Below are 22,707 nucleotides of genomic sequence, written 5' to 3' on the forward strand. Positions count from 1 at the left end.
TGATAAAAGTTTAAGAATTTTGATTAATTACAATGTCTTAGAAGATTATTAGAAAATTTGTAAATTTGGCAAACTAAATTATCTAAAACCCGTCCTTAAAAGCTATCAAAGCCTTTTTGACACATCAACAAAACCTTTGCCACTTTTGTCATAGCATGTACTAATAACTTCAAAATTAATTAATAATTAAATCAAATTAGACTCATAAGTCAACCTAAACCCTAACTATACCTAACCTTAATACTAGCTAACCCTAAACACTATAAATACCACCTTATGTATAGTAATTAAGGAAGTGGAAAATTATTATCAAAATTAAATTATTAAAATATTATTGATATTCAAACCCTATATTTCCAGCCACCACTAATTTCAAGCCACTTTCCTCCATTTTTTATCAATCAAATCAAGCTATTACGCTTTTAATTATCAAGAATTGACTGATCCACACCGTTTTATATTGAATTCTGCATGCGAATCACTAGAAAATTACTTTATGACTCAGCGCAGACCCTAATAAGTTTCTAAACACATAAATATCATTATTTACACTGTTATCGCTTCTGATTTGATTAATATATGATCGATTTTTGATTCAAAAAAATCAAAAAAAATAATTAATAACTAATATAAATTAAAAAATTATTATTAGTTTAATTTTTTGAAGAAGAATGTATTGTTGTACTATTAATAACATTAAAGTCTAATTAGAATATAGGTTAAAAGATGAAGGACTATTTTAATTTTTTTCTAAATGAAAAGAGTTCAATTTAATGTTTTCGGGTAGAGCCAAAATAGGTAAAAATTAACTTTTGCCTAGATCACGGTATAAATGCAAAAAAAAAAAATTATAAGTTGAGAGTTTTTAAATAATTATACCTTTTTAAAATTAAAAACACAAAAATTTCCATAAGTATGAACGAACCGGGCTCCTCTGCTAGGCTCTTCCCTCGCTCACAATAATAAATATATTAAAAACTTCATATAATAATTTAAAATTTAAAAATTATATATTTAGGACTCCCATTGGTCAAATGCAAATTATATGAGGACTTTTAGTGTGATTTGTATTCACATCACGAACTTTAAATTTTTTATAATGATAGACACAAATTATTAATATACAATATCATGATGTTCACATCAATTTTTTTAATTAGAAATTACTTGATGTTCCGAATTACAATTTAAATAATTCAATTGTGATTAATTATATTTTAATATTTGTATTATAAAATACGCTAAAATTTATTATTTATTTTGCAATAATTTTATAAAATGACAGTCGATGTGAAATAATATCTCACATAAAATACATCTACTAGAAAATATGAAATAATAATAATAATAAGAGTAAATGGTCAGCTTGATTTCTGAACTTGTGATTCAAAGTCAAATCACTTTTAACTATTTTAATGAATAAAATTAAAAAAATTATTTTTAGGATCAATTAAATATTATATAGTATATTTAAACATTAAATTTTTATAATTTTAGTACTTAGAACTTGTTTATATTATATAATTTTGTCTTTAATTGAATTAATATAAGAGAGTATTGTTTTTAATTGATTAAAATATTTAAAACTAAATTATTTGACTCTGTAACATAAATCAAGAAAGCACAATGACCCTTTGCTCATAATAGGTCAATGGTCTTAAGAAAACCTCCACCTTTTATTCCCTTTTCAATTGCATCATGATACTGTTAAATCGACGATTACACATAAATCCATAACTTTCTTCATCAATTCCATCCTAACCTAAAAAAATTGACACAGTAGCGAATGATAGGAGTATTTTACTCCTATTTAGAGTGCCGTTTCTGCATGCTTTTATTACGATTTATCATGGTTTTATGGTATTCCGAGTGCCTTATTATATGTTTTAGTATTTCAGGTACTTGGGAGCATTGCGGAAGCATTTTGGTACAAAAGATGGAAAAGTCGACGGAAAAGAGGCGAAAGCTCATTTGCAAGTCTGAAAATCCGACCCCGCTGCACTAATTGGAAAATTGGAACCAGCTAGAAGCCTCAAATGAATTTGTGTTCTTCATGAAAGTTAAAGTAGACGTCCTAAGCTTTCCAACGGTTCAAGAATCGACTCAATCGGACATTTCTACACCAAGTTATGAAGTTACGAAGATCGCGGTTCTGCAGAGCAAAGGGTGTCTCGAACCAAGACACCAAAGTGTGATATGTGTCTCGATTCGAGACAAATGTGCCTGGAGGCAGATTATAGTGTCTCGAACCGAGACACTCCTCCATTCTAAGTGTCTTGGTTCGAGCTTAGGCTTGGAAAAAGGGGAATTTCTGATTTCAAACACAAAAAGGCTTGATTCTCTTTGCTTCTTTGGGCCAAACACTCCTTGAGTGAATGTTTTTCTTTCCTCTTTTGTAAACATATAAAAACCCTTTTATCTCTATTTTAGGTTATGTCATGATTTTGTAGAGAATTGTTAGACATCTCATCATTGTAGCAACACTTTCTCTCTAGCTTTAAATCATTGTTCTTATTGTTCTTACTAAAAGTAGTAAAGGATCTTCATAGTTCTTGGTGTTCTTCAAACTAATTCCAGATTTTGCTATATTGGGAAACTTATTAAATACAAGTATTAGTCTTTTAATCGAAGCTTCATTATCTTGTTCATGTGTTTAAGGTTCATTTATCACTCCAAGGTACTTAATCTTTACTCTATGCCTAATCTTCATTATTTCTTAATTAGTTTTGCCATGATGATGATTAGTAGCTAAACCCCTTGTTTGGGGGTTGTTATGATTGCCATGCTTGATTAAATAGGTGATTAGGGTTAGGGTTTATGGGTGATGTTGGTTGTTGTGCTTCTTGAGCTTAATGCTTAGAATAGGTTGGCCTCTTATTCTTTGCTATGTGGTTTAATTAGGAGGATGAGAGTTAACTAATTAGACTATACCTAGGGGAGTACATGCTTTAGACCTAGATGCATTAGCATGATCTAGGGCTATCTTGGTTGTGGAGTTTGCTTGATTAGTCGGCTCGATTAACTCTATCAAAATCTATGAGCACGAGAGTGGATTAGATTTTGGAATTGTTAATCAAGTTTTGACTCATTCACTTCCGGCTCGAGAGAGCGGAATTGGTTCCGTAGAATAGCTTGACCCGACCTAAGCTCCTATCACCTTGACCCGAACTACCTAGATATGACTTTGGCATGACTAGCAACCTCCAAGCGTTTTTACCCTTAGTTGAATCCTTATTGTTCAATCTTGTTTAATTGCAAGTTTAGTAGTTGTTTACCTTTAGACTTTTGATACTTTGAAAACCATATTCATGTTTGCTAAACGAATTGAATAGCAACTAAAATCACTCTCATCGATAATCACTCTTGAATTCACTCCTTGTGGGTACGATAACTCGGACTTAGGTCCACTCTATTACAAGTTGGGTTTATCCTCAACAAGTTTTTGGCGCCGTTGCCGGGGAGTGACGAGTGTTTATTGATTGATTGAAATTAGTTGTATTTCGGTCGAGTTAGTTTTATTTTCTGTTTTGTTACAATTGTTTGTTTTTGCTTTTTTTCGGGTTACGCGTGGTTTGCTTGTTGTTGTTTGTGTAGGATATCAACTATAGTGTATGCACAATACACGAAGGGCTAATCTTCCACTAGAACCGTTTCAAGACAATCTCGGGGGCTTTGAAAGAAGTGTGAGGCGGGAAAATCATAGACCCGATATCATGGAAAATGAGAATGAAGATTATGAGGAAGGTGAGCGGTTCAATCCTCAAGTGGAAGGAGCGGAACAACATTATCCGCCTCCTCCCCCACTTGAGAATGTGAATCGCCAAAGGCATCAAGAACGCCCAAGGGATGATCGACCCCACTTGCATCCACAAGTGCACAATCAACCAAGACAAACTTTGGGCGAGTTCTTTTTGCCGAATGTGGATAATGCCACGTTTGGATGCTTTGCAATGCCGGTTCAAGCGGCAACCTTTGAGATCAAGCCAAGTACGATACAACTTTTAGAGAACCGTTGTGCGTTTTACGGGTTGAGTCAAGAGGATCCCAATGCGCACATCGCCAAATTCTTGGGTGTACTCAATACGTTCAAGCTTCATGGGATAACCGCGGATCAAATCAAGTTGAGAATGTTCCCCTTTTCTTTAAGGGATAAGGCTAGCTTATGGCTTCACTCTCTACCCAACGAATCCATCCACAATTGGAGGGAGTTGGCTCAAGCGTTTCTCAACAAATATTTCCCTCATGGCAAGACTACAAAGTTGACCAAGGATATTCTTGAGTTTATTCAATTTGAAGGGGAGTCACTTTATGAGGCATGGGAGCGTTTCAAGGATTTACAAAGGAGTGTCCCCCATCATCGGCTCAATAAAGAGCATGTGATCCAAATCTTCTATGATGGGACGACTATTACAACTAGAGCAACAATTGATGCGGCTTCGAGCGGATCACTAATGCAAAAGACGTATGAAGAGGCGCTAGAATTGGTGGAAAAGTTGGCGATAGTTAGTAGCACTTGGGGCCCTATTGATAGAAGAGCGCCATCTACTCAAAAGTCGGTAATGACTCTTGATCAAGTGAGGGAAATGGAGGCCATAAAAGCAACTAATGCTTCTCTACAAGCACAAGTGGATGCCCTCAAGAAACAAGTTGCTCCAAGAAACGCACCGGTCGCCTATGTTCAAGTGGGATGTGAGCATTGTGGGGACTACAACCATAGTAGTGGGGAGTGTTATGCCACGGGGAAAGCTTGGAGTGAGCAAGTGAACTATGTTGGAGGCCAAGGGCAAGCTAATGACCCGTACTCTAATACCTACAACCCCGGATGGAGGAATCATCCTAACTTTGGATGGAGAAACCAAGAAGGTCAAGGCAATGCTCAAGCCTCCAACCAAGCGGGTCCTAGTTTTCAAGGAGGAAATAGACCTCAATATCAACAACAACCACAAGGTCAATACCACAACAACCAACACCAAGGGAACAATTATGGTGGTAGACCACAAAACCCTCCCGGTTTCCAACAACCAAGGAACACGGATGAGGGAAACATGCTTACCAAATTGATGGAGAAATTTGAAAAGATGGAGGTTGAAAATAGGCAACTTCACAATGAAAATAGGCAAAGGGAGAAGAACCAAGCTTCCACCATCCATCACTTAGAGACCCAAATCTCGCAAATGGCACTTTCGCTTCAAGGTAGACCTCAAGGGGGATTTCCCTCTACTACGGAAAACAATCCTAGAGAGCATGTGAAAGCCATCAAAGTTGTGGAACTTCGAAGCGGTAGAGTCCTTGATGTTGAACATGATAAGGATCTTGAAAAAGCTAATGGCAAGAGGCCAATGATTGTGGAGGTTAAGCCTCAAGTGGTAATAGATGTTGCAAGCTCTAGTCAAGAGCTACCAAAGTCGTGTGAGGAGGTGGCTATTGATATTGATGTTGAAGAACCATATGTGAGGCCACCACCACCACCACCTTTTGTGCCTAAAGTACCATTCCCAAGCCGGTTGAGAAAGGCTCCGGATAATGAAAAGTTTCATAAGTTTCTTGAAATATTCAAGAAACTTCAAATAAGCATGAGCCTAGGGGATGCCTTGCGAGAGATGCCCCAATACGCTAAGTTCTTGAAAGACATAATTATGAACAAGCGAAGTTGGGAACAAGGCGGAACAATTCCTCTAACGGAAAGTTGTAGTTCTATTATCCAAAGCAATCTACCGACCAAGCTACAAGATACAGGGAGTTTCACGATTCCTTGCTTAATTGGCACTTCTACTTCTCTTAATTGTCTTTGCGATTTAGGTGCAAGTATAAATCTAATGCCGTTGTGTCTTTTCAGGAAAATATGTGGAAACCAACCGATAAAACAAACTTCCATGATGCTCCAATTGGCCGACCATTCGCTCAAGAGACCGCACGGGGTTGCGGAAGACGTGCTAGTAAAAGTGGGCAAGTTCATCTTTCCGGTGGACTTTGTTGTGCTTGATTATGCGGTCGACAAAGATTGCCCCATGATTCCCGGGCGTCCTTTTTTGAATACGGGGAGAGCATTGGTTGATGTTAATGGGGGGAAGATAACATTAAGAATGAATGATGAGAGCATGGTGTTTGACATCAAGCATGGCAAAAGCAAGTGTGAGGAGGAGAAATGCATGAAGATTGATACTATTGAGCCCACATTGCATGTGCCTATGAAGGAGGTTCCTATGAAAGAACCCGAGGTTGTGTGTGCAAAAATCAAGACAACACCTCATGTCAAGCCACGCAAGGGAAAACCAAGACGTTGGGCATCATGGAAGTTGAAGCTCAACGGGATAGCAACCACAAGCAAGAGACAAATATGCACGGAAGTTGCTACTCTTGGTGAGTACGTCCAAGTTCGAACCTCTCAAGCACATTCACAAGCGGGGAAGTTGATTTCTAAGTGGAGCGGGCCGTTTAAAACACGGCGCAAATTGGATAATGATTTGATTGAGTTGGAGGGGGCCAATGGAGATGTTTTTAAGGTGCTTGGAGAATGGTGCAAACCATATCCTAGAGTGTTGATCGATGAAAGTCGCGAGCAAGTCGCTCTTTTTGATCCTCCATGATTTTGAGGATCGATAGTCGAGCTTTCGACTTAAAACAAGCGCACTTGGGAGGCATTCCCAAGAGGTTCGATTTCTTTTCTTGTCATTTATATTTTGTTACTTATTTTTAGTGTTTCATTTATGTTTTTGTGTGTTCGATTGAACACACAAGATTTGATTTTCTAAACTCAACTCCAATTCAATTTTTATTTGTCTAATTTCTTAGCATTGAGGACATTGCATCGAAATGTGTGAGGAGGGTTGGAAAATTGATTGTAGTTGCGTAGGATTGTTTGTTTTTGATGTTTTTTCTTTTTCGTTGTTAATTTTAGTTGTTTGTGTGTTTTTGATGTTTTATTTAGGAGAATTTTGGTCGAATCTTTGAGCAAGACCCTTAGCTTAATTTTGTATCATGTTAGCTAAGTTGATCAAGTACTTGCATTATATCAATTGTCATGTTCTAGTTAATGAATTATTGAATGGTTTTTCTTGTTCTAACAATTGTTGTTGATGATTGCTTAGTGAAATGTCAATTATATGACATAAGTTGATAAGATTAGGGTAAAATCACTTGTTAGCAACAATTGACCCTAAATGCATGACCAACGAGCTTGATGCGGATACATGATGTGTATGTAGTAAAATTGTTGAATTTTAGGAAATTGGGCATATGTGGCATGATTGTTGCAGTTTTAGCATTGGTTAAAACACACCCAAGTCTTGAGTTTTTTTCGAGCCTATTTTGTTGTTGTGTTTTGCATGTTTAGTCCTAGAATTTGCTCCTATGTCCGGGCAAGATTGTATTGTTGAGTTTTTGGCAATTAGGTGATAATGGCAATTAGGATTACACACTTCTCCAACCCACTCAAAAAGCCTACCCCTCTTCCCCTAGATAACACAATTTGAGCCTTAACCAAATTTTTTGTTTAAACCACAATTTTCACACAAATCAACCTTTTTCAAAATTTTACCTCTAAAACACCCTAACTTGACTTGAAATAACTCATATAAAACATAAGGAAACTCTAGCTTGATGAACTATTGAAAAAAGTGAACTAAGTGCTAAAAATATAAGTTAATGCCTTAGAGAAAGAAAGAAAAAAAACATGAAAAAGAAAACAAAAGAAAAATTGAAGAAAAAAAAGAAAGAAAGAATAAACAAAGGCATGAAAAGTTCTCATTTGTTAAAAAGTTCACTTGTATGAAAATTTCCAAGCTAGACCAAGTAAAAGAGTGCAATTGTTATTCAAGTCAAGTTTTTAGCAAAAATCTATTTTTTTACCTACCCCTAACCTTAGCCCCATTATAACCCTTGAAAGTCCATTTGATAGTTGCCGAAAACCGAACTAAGTAGTGAAGTCCGGACTTTGAGCAAGCCTATGGTGACTATTACATGTGTTCTTTGTATACCCTTTGTTATCTTGAGCGAGTGAAATCTAGTGAGGAATACGCCATTGCTTGTAGTAGAACATTTATGCCGTGTTGTGCCCAACGTAGCTTGAATCCGATTTGTATACACGTCCCGCATAAGATAGCAAGTTTGTAATATAGAATGGGTCAATAAGCATGTTTCCGTGATTGTAACCTTGGTGCTATCAATTTATGTCATTGACATTGCATTTCTCACTTGTTTTCATCACTTTTAGTTGTTAGGTCGGGAATCATTCATTTGGTAATTCATTAGTTGGAACATTGTGTATGATATATATGCGGGTTTGAAGTTATTAGCTAGCATGCGTCTCCGAGTAAGATTCATTTCTTGCTTGAGGACAAGCAAGGTTTAGTGTGAGGAGGTTTGATAGGAGTATTTTACTCCTATTTAGAGTGCCGTTTCTGCATGCTTTTATTACGATTTATCATGGTTTTATGGTATTCCGAGTGCCTTATTATATTTTTTAGTATTTCAGGTACTTGGGAGCATTGCGGAAGCATTTTGGTACAAAAGATGGAAAAGTCGACGGAAAAGAGGCGAAAGCTCATTTGCAAGTCTGAAAATCCGACCCCGCTGCACTAATTGGAAAAGTGGAACCAGCTAGAAGCCTCAAATGAATTTGTGTTCTTCATGAAAGTTAAAGTAGACGTCCTAAGCTTTCCAACGGTTCAAGAATCGACTCAATCGGACATTTCTACATCAAGTTATGAAGTTACGAAGATCGCGGTTCTGCAGAGCAAAGGGTGTCTCGAACCAAGACACCAAAGTGTGATATGTGTCTCGATTCGAGACAAATGTGCCTGGAGGCAGATTATAGTGTCTCGAACCGAGACACTCCTCCATTCTAAGTGTCTTGGTTCGAGCTTAGGCTTGGAAAAAGGGGAATTTCTGATTTCAAACACAAAAAGGCTTGATTCTCTTTGCTTCTTTGGGCCAAACACTCCTTGAGTGAATGTTTTTCTTTCCTCTTTTGTAAACATATAAAAACCCTTTTATCTCTATTTTAGGTTATGTCATGATTTTGTAGAGAATTGTTAGACATCTCATCATTGTAGCAACACTTTCTCTCTAGCTTTAAATCATTGTTCTTATTGTTCTTACTAAAAGTAGTAAAGGATCTTCATAGTTCTTGGTGTTCTTCAAACTAATTCCAGATTTTGCTATATTGGGAAACTTATTAAATACAAGTATTAGTCTTTTAATCGAAGCTTCATTATCTTGTTCATGTGTTTAAGGTTCATTTATCACTCCAAGGTACTTAATCTTTACTCTATGCCTAATCTTCATTATTTCTTAATTAGTTTTGCCATGATGATGATTAGTAGCTAAACCCCTTGTTTGGGGGTTGTTATGATTGCCATGCTTGATTAAATAGGTGATTAGGGTTAGGGTTTATGGGTGATGTTGGTTGTTGTGCTTCTTGAGCTTAATGCTTAGAATAGGTTGGCCTCTTATTCTTTGCTATGTGGTTTAATTAGGAGGACGAGAGTTAACTAATTAGACTATACCTAGGGGAGTACATGCTTTAGACCTAGATGCATTAGCATGATCTAGGGCTATCTTGGTTGTGGAGTTTGCTTGATTAGTCGGCTCGATTAACTCTATCAAAATCTATGAGCACGAGAGTGGATTAGATTTTGGAATTGTTAATCAAGTTTTGACTCATTCACTTCCGGCTCGAGAGAGCGGAATTGGTTCCGTAGAATAGCTTGACCCGACCTAAGCTCCTATCACCTTGACCCGAACTACCTAGATATGACTTTGGCATGACTAGCAACCTCCAAGCGTTTTTACCCTTAGTTGAATCCTTATTGTTCAATCTTGTTTAATTGCAAGTTTAGTAGTTGTTTACCTTTAGACTTTTGATACTTTGAAAACCATATTCATGTTTGCTAAACGAATTGAATAGCAACTAAAATCACTCTCATCGATAATCACTCTTGAATTCACTCCTTGTGGGTACGATAACTCGGACTTAGGTCCACTCTATTACAAGTTGGGTTTATCCTCAACAAGTTTTTGGCGCCGTTGCCGGGGAGTGACGAGTGTTTATTGATTGATTGAAATTAGTTGTATTTCGGTCGAGTTAGTTTTATTTTCTGTTTTGTTACAATTGTTTGTTTTTGCTTTTTTTCGGGTTACGCGTGGTTTGCTTGTTGTTGTTTGTGTAGGATATCAACTATAGTGTATGCACAATACACGAAGGGCTAATCTTCCACTAGAACCGTTTCAAGACAATCTCGGGGGCTTTGAAAGAAGTGTGAGGCGGGAAAATCATAGACCCGATATCATGGAAAATGAGAATGAAGATTATGAGGAAGGTGAGCGGTTCAATCCTCAAGTGGAAGGAGCGGAACAACATTATCCGCCTCCTCCCCCACTTGAGAATGTGAATCGCCAAAGGCATCAAGAACGCCCAAGGGATGATCGACCCCACTTGCATCCACAAGTGCACAATCAACCAAGACAAACTTTGGGCGAGTTCTTTTTGCCGAATGTGGATAATGCCACGTTTGGATGCTTTGCAATGCCGGTTCAAGCGGCAACCTTTGAGATCAAGCCAAGTACGATACAACTTTTAGAGAACCGTTGTGCGTTTTACGGGTTGAGTCAAGAGGATCCCAATGCGCACATCGCCAAATTCTTGGGTGTACTCAATACGTTCAAGCTTCATGGGATAACCGCGGATCAAATCAAGTTGAGAATGTTCCCCTTTTCTTTAAGGGATAAGGCTAGCTTATGGCTTCACTCTCTACCCAACGAATCCATCCACAATTGGAGGGAGTTGGCTCAAGCGTTTCTCAACAAATATTTCCCTCATGGCAAGACTACAAAGTTGACCAAGGATATTCTTGAGTTTATTCAATTTGAAGGGGAGTCACTTTATGAGGCATGGGAGCGTTTCAAGGATTTACAAAGGAGTGTCCCCCATCATCGGCTCAATAAAGAGCATGTGATCCAAATCTTCTATGATGGGACGACTATTACAACTAGAGCAACAATTGATGCGGCTTCGGGCGGATCACTAATGCAAAAGACGTATGAAGAGGCGCTAGAATTGGTGGAAAAGTTGGCGATAGTTAGTAGCACTTGGGGCCCTATTGATAGAAGAGCGCCATCTACTCAAAAGTCGGTAATGACTCTTGATCAAGTGAGGGAAATGGAGTCCATAAAAGCAACTAATGCTTCTCTACAAGCACAAGTGGATGCCCTCAAGAAACAAGTTGCTCCAAGAAACGCACCGGTCGCCTATGTTCAAGTGGGATGTGAGCATTGTGGGGACTACAACCATAGTAGTGGGGAGTGTTATGCCACGGGGAAAGCTTGGAGTGAGCAAGTGAACTATGTTGGAGGCCAAGGGCAAGCTAATGACCCGTACTCTAATACCTACAACCCCGGATGGAGGAATCATCCTAACTTTGGATGGAGAAACCAAGAAGGTCAAGGCAATGCTCAAGCCTCCAACCAAGCGGGTCCTAGTTTTCAAGGAGGAAATAGACCTCAATATCAACAACAACCACAAGGTCAATACCACAACAACCAACACCAAGGGAACAATTATGGTGGTAGACCACAAAACCCTCCCGGTTTCCAACAACCAAGGAACACGGATGAGGGAAACATGCTTACCAAATTGATGGAGAAATTTGAAAAGATGGAGGTTGAAAATAGGCAACTTCACAATGAAAATAGGCAAAGGGAGAAGAACCAAGCTTCCACCATCCATCACTTAGAGACCCAAATCTCGCAAATGGCACTTTCGCTTCAAGGTAGACCTCAAGGGGGATTTCCCTCTACTACGGAAAACAATCCTAGAGAGCATGTGAAAGCCATCAAAGTTGTGGAACTTCGAAGCGGTAGAGTCCTTGATGTTGAACATGATAAGGATCTTGAAAAAGCTAATGGCAAGAGGCCAATGATTGTGGAGGTTGAGCCTCAAGTGATAATAGATGTTGCAAGCTCTAGTCAAGAGCTACCAAAGTCGTGTGAGGAGGTGGCTATTGATATTGATGTTGAAGAACCATATGTGAGGCCACCACCACCACCACCTTTTGTGCCTAAAGTACCATTCCCAAGCCGGTTGAGAAAGGCTCCGGATAATGAAAAGTTTCATAAGTTTCTTGAAATATTCAAGAAACTTCAAATAAGCATGAGCCTAGGGGATGCCTTGCGAGAGATGCCCCAATACGCTAAGTTCTTGAAAGACATAATTATGAACAAGCGAAGTTGGGAACAAGGCGGAACAATTCCTCTAACGGAAAGTTGTAGTTCTATTATCCAAAGCAATCTACCGACCAAGCTACAAGATACAGGGAGTTTCACGATTCCTTGCTTAATTGGCACTTCTACTTCTCTTAATTGTCTTTGCGATTTAGGTGCAAGTATAAATCTAATGCCGTTGTGTCTTTTCAGGAAAATATGTGGAAACCAACCGATAAAACAAACTTCCATGATGCTCCAATTGGCCGACCATTCGCTCAAGAGACCGCACGGGGTTGCGGAAGACGTGCTAGTAAAAGTGGGCAAGTTCATCTTTCCGGTGGACTTTGTTGTGCTTGATTATGCGGTCGACAAAGATTGCCCCATGATTCCCGGGCGTCCTTTTTTGAATACGGGGAGAGCATTGGTTGATGTTAATGGGGGGAAGATAACATTAAGAATGAATGATGAGAGCATGGTGTTTGACATCAAGCATGGCAAAAGCAAGTGTGAGGAGGAGAAATGCATGAAGATTGATACTATTGAGCCCACATTGCATGTGCCTATGAAGGAGGTTCCTATGAAAGAACCCGAGGTTGTGTGTGCAAAAATCAAGACAACACCTCATGTCAAGCCACGCAAGGGAAAACCAAGACGTTGGGCATCATGGAAGTTGAAGCTCAACGGGATAGCAACCACAAGCAAGAGACAAATATGCACGGAAGTTGCTACTCTTGGTGAGTACGTCCAAGTTCGAACCTCTCAAGCACATTCACAAGCGGGGAAGTTGATTTCTAAGTGGAGCGGGCCGTTTAAAACACGGCGCAAATTGGATAATGATTTGATTGAGTTGGAGGGGGCCAATGGAGATGTTTTTAAGGTGCTTGGAGAATGGTGCAAACCATATCCTAGAGTGTTGATCGATGAAAGTCGCGAGCAAGTCGCTCTTTTTGATCCTCCATGATTTTGAGGATCGATAGTCGAGCTTTCGACTTAAAACAAGCGCACTTGGGAGGCATTCCCAAGAGGTTCGATTTCTTTTCTTGTCATTTATATTTTGTTACTTATTTTTAGTGTTTCATTTATGTTTTTGTGTGTTCGATTGAACACACAAGATTTGATTTTCTAAACTCAACTCCAATTCAATTTTTATTTGTCTAATTTCTTAGCATTGAGGACATTGCATCGAAATGTGTGAGGAGGGTTGGAAAATTGATTGTAGTTGCGTAGGATTGTTTGTTTTTGATGTTTTTTCTTTTTCGTTGTTAATTTTAGTTGTTTGTGTGTTTTTGATGTTTTATTTAGGAGAATTTTGGTCGAATCTTTGAGCAAGACCCTTAGCTTAATTTTGTATCATGTTAGCTAAGTTGATCAAGTACTTGCATTATATCAATTGTCATGTTCTAGTTAATGAATTATTGAATGGTTTTTCTTGTTCTAACAATTGTTGTTGATGATTGCTTAGTGAAATGTCAATTATATGACATAAGTTGATAAGATTAGGGTAAAATCACTTGTTAGCAACAATTGACCCTAAATGCATGACCAACGAGCTTGATGCGGATACATGATGTGTATGTAGTAAAATTGTTGAATTTTAGGAAATTGGGCATATGTGGCATGATTGTTGCAGTTTTAGCATTGGTTAAAACACACCCAAGTCTTGAGTTTTTTTCGAGCCTATTTTGTTGTTGTGTTTTGCATGTTTAGTCCTAGAATTTGCTCCTATGTCCGGGCAAGATTGTATTGTTGAGTTTTTGGCAATTAGGTGATAATGGCAATTAGGATTACACACTTCTCCAACCCACTCAAAAAGCCTACCCCTCTTCCCCTAGATAACACAATTTGAGCCTTAACCAAATTTTTTGTTTAAACCACAATTTTCACACAAATCAACCTTTTTCAAAATTTTACCTCTAAAACACCCTAACTTGACTTGAAATAACTCATATAAAACATAAGGAAACTCTAGCTTGATGAACTATTGAAAAAAGTGAACTAAGTGCTAAAAATATAAGTTAATGCCTTAGAGAAAGAAAGAAAAAAAACATGAAAAAGAAAACAAAAGAAAAATTGAAGAAAAAAAAGAAAGAAAGAATAAACAAAGGCATGAAAAGTTCTCATTTGTTAAAAAGTTCACTTGTATGAAAATTTCCAAGCTAGACCAAGTAAAAGAGTGCAATTGTTATTCAAGTCAAGTTTTTAGCAAAAATCTATTTTTTTACCTACCCCTAACCTTAGCCCCATTATAACCCTTGAAAGTCCATTTGATAGTTGCCGAAAACCGAACTAAGTAGTGAAGTCCGGACTTTGAGCAAGCCTATGGTGACTATTACATGTGTTCTTTGTATACCCTTTGTTATCTTGAGCGAGTGAAATCTAGTGAGGAATACGCCATTGCTTGTAGTAGAACATTTATGCCGTGTTGTGCCCAACGTAGCTTGAATCCGATTTGTATACACGTCCCGCATAAGATAGCAAGTTTGTAATATAGAATGGGTCAATAAGCATGTTTCCGTGATTGTAACCTTGGTGCTATCAATTTATGTCATTGACATTGCATTTCTCACTTGTTTTCATCACTTTTAGTTGTTAGGTCGGGAATCATTCATTTGGTAATTCATTAGTTGGAACATTGTGTATGATATATATGCGGGTTTGAAGTTATTAGCTAGCATGCGTCTCCGAGTAAGATTCATTTCTTGCTTGAGGACAAGCAAGGTTTAGTGTGAGGAGGTTTGATAGGAGTATTTTACTCCTATTTAGAGTGCCGTTTCTGCATGCTTTTATTACGATTTATCATGGTTTTATGGTATTCCGAGTGCCTTATTATATGTTTTAGTATTTCAGGTACTTGGGAGCATTGCGGAAGCATTTTGGTACAAAAGATGGAAAAGTCGACGGAAAAGAGGCGAAAGCTCATTTGCAAGTCTGAAAATCCGACCCCGCTGCACTAATTGGAAAATTGGAACCGGCTAGAAGCCTCAAATGAATTTGTGTTCTTCATGAAAGTTAAAGTAGACGTCCTAAGCTTTCCAACGGTTCAAGAATCGACTCAATCGGACATTTCTACACCAAGTTATGAAGTTACGAAGATCGCGGTTCTGCAGAGCAAAGGGTGTCTCGAACCAAGACACCAAAGTGTGATATGTGTCTCGATTCGAGACAAATGTGCCTGGAGGCAGATTATAGTGTCTCGAACCGAGACACTCCTCCATTCTAAGTGTCTTGGTTCGAGCTTAGGCTTGGAAAAAGGGGAATTTCTGATTTCAAACACAAAAAGGCTTGATTCTCTTTGCTTCTTTGGGCCAAACACTCCTTGAGTGAATGTTTTTCTTTCCTCTTTTGTAAACATATAAAAACCCTTTTATCTCTATTTTAGGTTATGTCATGATTTTGTAGAGAATTGTTAGACATCTCATCATTGTAGCAACACTTTCTCTCTAGCTTTAAATCATTGTTCTTATTGTTCTTACTAAAAGTAGTAAAGGATCTTCATAGTTCTTGGTGTTCTTCAAACTAATTCCAGATTTTGCTATATTGGGAAACTTATTAAATACAAGTATTAGTCTTTTAATCGAAGCTTCATTATCTTGTTCATGTGTTTAAGGTTCATTTATCACTCCAAGGTACTTAATCTTTACTCTATGCCTAATCTTCATTATTTCTTAATTAGTTTTGCCATGATGATGATTAGTAGCTAAACCCCTTGTTTGGGGGTTGTTATGATTGCCATGCTTGATTAAATAGGTGATTAGGGTTAGGGTTTATGGGTGATGTTGGTTGTTGTGCTTCTTGAGCTTAATGCTTAGAATAGGTTGGCCTCTTATTCTTTGCTATGTGGTTTAATTAGGAGGACGAGAGTTAACTAATTAGACTATACCTAGGGGAGTACATGCTTTAGACCTAGATGCATTAGCATGATCTAGGGCTATCTTGGTTGTGGAGTTTGCTTGATTAGTCGGCTCGATTAACTCTATCAAAATCTATGAGCACGAGAGTGGATTAGATTTTGGAATTGTTAATCAAGTTTTGACTCATTCACTTCCGGCTCGAGAGAGCGGAATTGGTTCCGTAGAATAGCTTGACCCGACCTAAGCTCCTATCACCTTGACCCGAACTACCTAGATATGACTTTGGCATGACTAGCAACCTCCAAGCGTTTTTACCCTTAGTTGAATCCTTATTGTTCAATCTTGTTTAATTGCAAGTTTAGTAGTTGTTTACCTTTAGACTTTTGATACTTTGAAAACCATATTCATGTTTGCTAAACGAATTGAATAGCAACTAAAATCACTCTCATCGATAATCACTCTTGAATTCACTCCTTGTGGGTACGATAACTCGGACTTAGGTCCACTCTATTACAAGTTGGGTTTATCCTCAACAGCGAACATGTAAGCAAATTATGCTTATTAAATCATACGACGCCTTCATCGTACGACGCTGTTTACATTCCGCCGGCGCCACACCAACGGCCCCGCTCTGACATTACTAAAATAATTATAGGGAGTCCAATAAAATTGTAGAGACTCGTAATCCTCATTATTAGCAAAGTGCTGTTTTGAATTTAAATCATAAAAATAACTATCATTTACCTTATTTATAGCAGAAGAACACCAGTGACAGTGACAGTGACGATGATTATACTTCGAAAAGTGATGTCGATAATTATTAAATTTACCTCTGCTTAAATAGATGTGTGTGACTAAATTCGTATACGAAAAAATAATTTTAGTTGGATTTAATTTGTTTTAGTTTTTAGTATTTGGAGTTATGAAATTAATGTAAAAAGGGCAATCAAAGTCCCCAGATTTTTAAATAAAAACTTAATTATTATTTTTATGTTTTAAATGATAAGTCAGACAATTAGTAAGTAAAATTTGCTGACATGGCTGTCAGGTTTTAGGTTAGAGTGGAATTGAAAACGAAAAATGTGAATTTGGATGTAATCGGTGATTTTATAATGTCAGGGTGCAAACTAAAGAAGGCTAGAAGAGGGAAGGTTTTTAAGACCATTAGCTTCAAAATATAATAATAAATAATAATAATACTTCTATCTCCGTAACGGAACAGAATTTGCAACGATATATAAATAAGTACGTGGTACCATGATGAAGTACGGTGCCAACTGAATATACAATACGCCACTGCCTGAATAAGTGGGAGTTGAGCAGGAATTAGATATTAATATATCTATCTATGACTATCTTATATGTGGGAAGGGGGGGGGGGGACAGGCAAAATTACGCGAATAGGCTTCATTAAGGGTATAAGTAAAAAAGATAAAATAATAAAAAATTAATTTAATTCATGTAAATAGTAGAAGTTAAATGCAAATGGACTACTACAATAGAAGCATCCGAATATATGCCTTTCATTAGTTTATAAATACAAAAATACTTTAACAAAAGCTCTTATAATAGGATTCTAAGTCTAATCTATAACATATATAGTTAACGTAGGAATTTAGCCAAAAGCTTCCAAGGCATTAGTTGGTCTTTTAAGGCAAGACAAGCCAACAAACTCGCTCACCACATAGCAGCTGCAGCATTTTTTTTTTAAAGAGAAAGTTTAGTTAGAAGAGGTCCTAGAAAATTGGAAGGATATTTGGAAAGAAGACATAGATTTGGAATAGTTTTGGTTAATTTGTTTTTTTTATCAGTTCCTCCTTGCTGTGCAAGGTTTTGAGTTTATTTATCAATAAAAAAGAAAATCATAGGACTCAAATTATTATTTTTATAGATGAAATTTTGGTTCGAATTATTATTGTCATCAATTTATATGAGATACATTGGATCATGAGAAGCCTTTTATTCCAATGAAAGGAATTTGTTGATTCACATTGTATGTATTTTTAATTTATTGATTTTTAGATTTTTTTTGTTAATTTTTTTTCAATTTTTTTTTAGATTATTAGAATTAGTAATCAATAGTCAATACCAAGATAAAGGTATTTATAAACATGTATATGTACGAAATTGAGAAAAATTTACACTCACGCAACTACTTAATATATGTCAATGGTTGATCTATCATTAAATGAGTATATCGTTGTTTTAGTTAATTTTCGTTAATTGGTAATATCGCGGTAATAGACTTCATTAAGGGCATAATTTATAAAAAATAAAGAAATTAATAGTAATTAAATAGAAGTTTAATTTTACTAAAACAACTAATTCTTTTTTTATGACTTAAAACAACTAATGGAATCAGAACTGGGCTAGGATTGCTTCAATTGGTTTAGGATTGCTTTCTCTTTTCTTGATAGAATCATAATTGATTGCTATCCATTTTTTCTAATAATTAAATCGTAATTGAATTCGTACATCATAATGTAAAACATTCAAACCCGAGGATGTATATACTCTAGATTTAATATTTTCATGTTATGCAAGTATATATAATCAAGATTTAATATTTAATTTATACAAAAAGTTGTATAAATATCACTAACATTTTACAATTTTAATCTTAATTAAAATAAAAGATAGTTTTTAATTTAAATAATATAATTATTAATATTAATATTTACTATATAACGGGTCATGTAAATATTATCACATGCTATGATTTCAATAATTTATAATAATTACTATAAACTATAGTAATATATTAAATATAATTAATATTTACTACATATAACGGGTCATGTAAATATCATCACGTACTATAATTTCAATTTTCATAATTTATAATAATTCACTATAAAGTATAGTAATATATTTTAATAATTTTAATAATATTTAATGTATATATATAACGGGTCATATAAATATCGCTCACGTGCGTAGCACGTGGCGAAATGCTAGTACTATATATAAAAGCACGGATGGGGGGGGACAGACAAATTTACGGAATAATCCTTTTCAGTTTACTATTAAATAAAGGTTTTATAGTCATTAACTAATTAATTATTTAATTAATCACTATTGTAATTAAAGTCCTAATTAGAATAGGTAGCTAAATTATCTCCAATTTAGTTTTAATATATAAAAAATAACTAAATTATCTCCAAATTAGTAGGAATACCTATCTTTTAGTTTGATTGAACTACAAAATTAAAATATTGTATTTGATCAATATATTATTATTTAAATTTCTATTTTATTATTTCTAAAGATATTATTAATAAAATTAAGTTAATTATTTAATTATGGTTATTATAAAATTAAAAGAAGAATTTTCAGTATGAAAAAAAAAATTAATAGCCGAATATATTATATGTACTTTTATAAAAATCCTTAACTAATTTAATATTAATTATAAATAAAAATTGATATAATTATAATAAAATTATTAATATGTTCATTGACGAGTTACGTTACGAGTCACGTGCATAGCACGTAATGCGAAACTAGTTATATATAAATGTATCACAAATTAATACTACATGACGATTTCAACAAAAACAAATACTACATGACAATCTAATAGTGGAGATGGAATTTAATTATCATGAAAACACAATATGAGATATATTTGTTGTTGTAAGGACAATCTAAAGTAATTTTCAATTTGGGTCAGTTTTCTAAGATTTGATGCCTTAAAAAATCCCGACCTTTCATCCCCTTTTCAATCCTACCCTGACGTTAAAAAATTGTCAATTTTACCCCATTTTGTATATTTTCATTTCAATTGTACTCTGAAGCATAAAATTGATCTTTATTTATTTGACAAAAGTTCAATAAACTTTTTTAAAAATGGTGAATTTAATATAAAAACTTAATCTAATGCAAAAAGGGTCAATTTAGCTAATTTTTGCCAAATAAAAAAAGATCAATTTTATGCTTTAGGGTACAATTGAAATGAAAAAATGCAAAATAAGGTAAAATTAACAGATTTGCAACGTCAGGGTAGGATTGAAAAGGGAATGAAGGGTCAGGGTTTTTAAGATATTAAGCCTTTTTCTAAAGCATATCAATGTTAACCAGATGTACAATATTTTTTTTATAGGAAAAACCGGATATTATTAAATCAAAGCTGGTTGTTCAGCCAAAACATATCGAGTATGGAACATTTCCCAACCATCTAGACAAACTACTATTCTCAGAATGAACTTCCTTTGCTAACATATGAGCTGTTATTAGTTTGTCTAGAAACATAAACAAAACCCATACAAATGCTGCTACGGAGGATCTCAAAACAATCTTGAGCGATAAGGCCAACGTCATTACTAAGCAACTTGTTGTTATTGAAACTATCCTCTACGAATTTTGGATCATAATTGATAACAAAAGGAGTAAGATTTGTCTCGATAGCTAAGGTAACACCATCTCTGACAGCAAAAGCTTCCCCTATGCACACCTGTATCTGGCCTGCGTATTTCCTGCACTCCGATGCTAACACCACGACGCGCCAGTCCCTGATCACCACCCCAGTTCTAAAGCCATTCTCTGTAAAATCTGCATCCACATTAACAGAGAAGACCCATTGCTTTGGTGGAACCCATCTTTTATCTGAATATGGCATCCAATGCAACACTTATAACATTCTATTTTTGCTATCACCTGCCTCTTTGTACTCCTCAAAATACGACTGAGCCCATTGAACCAGCTGATCCTTCGGCTTTTCATCTCCCCCAAACAACCTCACGGTCCTAATGTGCCAAATAAGCCAGATTAAGATAAAAAAAACAGCAAAATCTTCTCTATTTAATTCCTTAAACGCATGAATTAATAGGTCTTGTAGCTTCCTATTGACCTCAGGTTTCAACATCCTAGCGCCATTCCAAGATTTCCACACTACTTTGGCTTCTTTGCAAAACCACAACACATGAATAGCAGAATCTACATTAAAACCGCAAGACGGGCACGAGACATCAACACACATCCCTCTATTCTGCAAGTTCAATCTAATTGGAACCCAATTATGAAAACATTTTCAAAGGAAAATCTTTACCTTAGAGGGTAAATGAACCTTCTAGAAGAATTCCACCATCGCATGCAATTAGAGGAATCAGACCCAGAAGCTTCATATCTTAAATTCATCGCCAGATGATAACAGCTCCTCACTATGTAAGATCCCTTGGCACCGTAATGCCATCTCTGGGTGTCAACTTGTCTTGTTCTAGCTAAGGGAATGCCCAAATACTAGCCGCCTCATTTTGAGAGAAAGAGGCGTTGATTAGACCAACATTCTAGCTGCCTTGCGAAGTAAAGATAGATATCACAGTGGTAGTGTCATTAAAAAACATGTCTGCTCTGAATTCTAAAGGTACTTTCAATAGGGATCCATCTATCCCTATAAATTTTCACCCTCTCGCATGTGCCAATTCTCCCCCTCAACCCTTCATTCAGTAATTCTCTTCCCCACATAATACTCTTCCAAGTAAAGGAAGCAGTCCTTGGGCATTTAGCTTCCAAGAAGGAACTATTTTTAAAATACTTGCACTTAAGCACCATAACCAGTAAGCCTTGTGGATGAGAGATAATTCTCCACCCCTAATTTGCAAGAAGACTCTTGTTAAAACACTCCAAATCCCGAAAGCCTAACTGTCTATAGCACTTAGAGGCACATAATCGATTCCACTTGGCCCAATGAATTTTATTTACGTTATCATTACTCCCCCACCAAAATCTATTGCACAACTTCTCAAATTCTACAATAAGACTTTTGGGAAATCTAAAATAATTCATGATATAAGTTTGTATAGATTGTACTACAACTTTAAGGAGAACTTTCTTACCTCCTGAAAATAGAGTACTCTTCCACCCTTTAAGCTTCTGTAAGATCATATCCTTGATATATTTGAAACGGTTTCCCGTACTTCTCCCGACAGAGGATGGAAGCCCGAGATATTTCTCAGGACATTTAACCTCTGGAACATTAAAAATCAGCTTAATCTCCTCTATGACTTTAGAGCTAGTCCCTTTCCCAAAAGACAAAGCATACTTCTCTAAATTTATCACTTGCCCCGAGGCCCTTCCATAAATTTGAAATAAATCTTTTATTAGGTTACATTCTTTCACATTAGCCTTAGAAAATGAAAGACTATCATCAGCAAAGAAAAGGTGTGACACATAACACTCCTGCCCGAACTTGATCTTAGAAATCAAATTCCTTTCCACACCCGAATTGATCAGACAAGATAACCCTTGAGCACAAATCAAAAACAAGTAAGAGGACAAACGATCCCCTTGTCTTAAACCCCTCTGGATTTAAAATTCCCCTTCACACTACCATTTAATAGGAAAGAAAAATTCACAGAGTTAAATTCATGCTTTTAGCAATCCAGGCATCCCTGAAACCCATATTTCTCATTATCTCCTCCACAAATTTCCATTCAACTCGATCATATGCGTTAGACATATCTAGTTTCAAAGCCATAGGACCATTCTGCTTCTTATTAGACCTTTTAATGACATGACTGCATTCAAACCCAATCAAAGCATTGTCAACGATTTGCCTAGCAGGAACAAAGGCACTTTGTGCAACATCAATAACCTTGTCTAACACCAATCTAAGCCTATTAGCAAAAGCTTTAGAAATAATTTTGTAAATTACATT

General features: G+C 36.2%; 3 protein-coding genes and 2 non-coding genes across 5 annotated transcripts; 2 read left to right on the forward strand and 3 right to left on the reverse strand.

The window, feature by feature from the left end:
* Nucleotides 1–2,913: 2,913 nt before the first annotated feature.
* Nucleotides 2,914–8,594, forward strand: LOC126667969 (uncharacterized). Its single transcript, XM_050361125.2, has 2 exons — nt 2,914–6,651; nt 8,474–8,594. Exon 1 carries the CDS (start codon nt 3,612–3,614, stop codon nt 6,585–6,587), a length of 2,976 nt encoding a protein of 991 aa, XP_050217082.1. The 5' UTR covers nt 2,914–3,611; the 3' UTR covers nt 6,588–6,651; nt 8,474–8,594.
* LOC126670808 (small nucleolar RNA R71) lies at nt 4,257–4,363 on the reverse strand. Its single transcript, XR_007638804.1, has one exon. It is a non-coding gene; the product is annotated as a small nucleolar RNA R71 (small nucleolar RNA).
* A 446-nt stretch (nt 8,595–9,040) lies between the features above and the next one.
* On the forward strand, nt 9,041–15,614 carry LOC126667968 (uncharacterized). Its single transcript, XM_050361124.2, has 2 exons — nt 9,041–13,226; nt 15,049–15,614. The coding sequence occupies exon 1, from the start codon at nt 10,187–10,189 to the stop codon at nt 13,160–13,162; it is 2,976 nt and encodes a 991-aa protein (XP_050217081.1). The 5' UTR covers nt 9,041–10,186; the 3' UTR covers nt 13,163–13,226; nt 15,049–15,614.
* LOC126670809 (small nucleolar RNA R71) lies at nt 10,832–10,938 on the reverse strand. The gene has a single exon (XR_007638805.1). It is a non-coding gene; the product is annotated as a small nucleolar RNA R71 (small nucleolar RNA).
* Nucleotides 15,615–20,247: 4,633 nt separating the features above from the next.
* Nucleotides 20,248–21,602, reverse strand: LOC126668244 (uncharacterized). Its single transcript, XM_050361450.1, has 4 exons — nt 21,419–21,602; nt 21,100–21,271; nt 20,709–21,052; nt 20,248–20,657 (listed from the first exon to the last, which is right to left on the reverse strand). The coding sequence occupies exons 1-4, from the start codon at nt 21,600–21,602 to the stop codon at nt 20,248–20,250; spliced, it is 1,110 nt and encodes a 369-aa protein (XP_050217407.1).
* Between the last annotated feature and the right edge of the window lie 1,105 nt (nt 21,603–22,707).

This window comes from Mercurialis annua, linkage group LG2 (assembly GCF_937616625.2).
Source record: "Mercurialis annua linkage group LG2, ddMerAnnu1.2, whole genome shotgun sequence".
NCBI lineage: Eukaryota > Viridiplantae > Streptophyta > Magnoliopsida > Malpighiales > Euphorbiaceae > Mercurialis > Mercurialis annua.

Coding starts and splice junctions, on each gene's coding strand:
- LOC126667969 (XM_050361125.2), top strand. CDS start 3,612: ATGCACAATACACGAAGGGCTAATCTTCCACTAGAACCGTTTCAAGAC.
- LOC126667968 (XM_050361124.2), top strand. CDS start 10,187: ATGCACAATACACGAAGGGCTAATCTTCCACTAGAACCGTTTCAAGAC.
- LOC126668244 (XM_050361450.1), bottom strand. CDS start 21,602: ATGGTGCTTAAGTGCAAGTATTTTAAAAATAGTTCCTTCTTGGAAGCT. Junction 21,272..21,418: donor TAGATGGATCCCTATTGAAA/GTACCTTTAGAA, acceptor GCATTCCCTTAG/CTAGAACAAGACAAGTTGAC. Junction 21,053..21,099: donor AGGTTCATTTACCCTCTAAG/GTAAAGATTTTC, acceptor GGTTCCAATTAG/ATTGAACTTGCAGAATAGAG.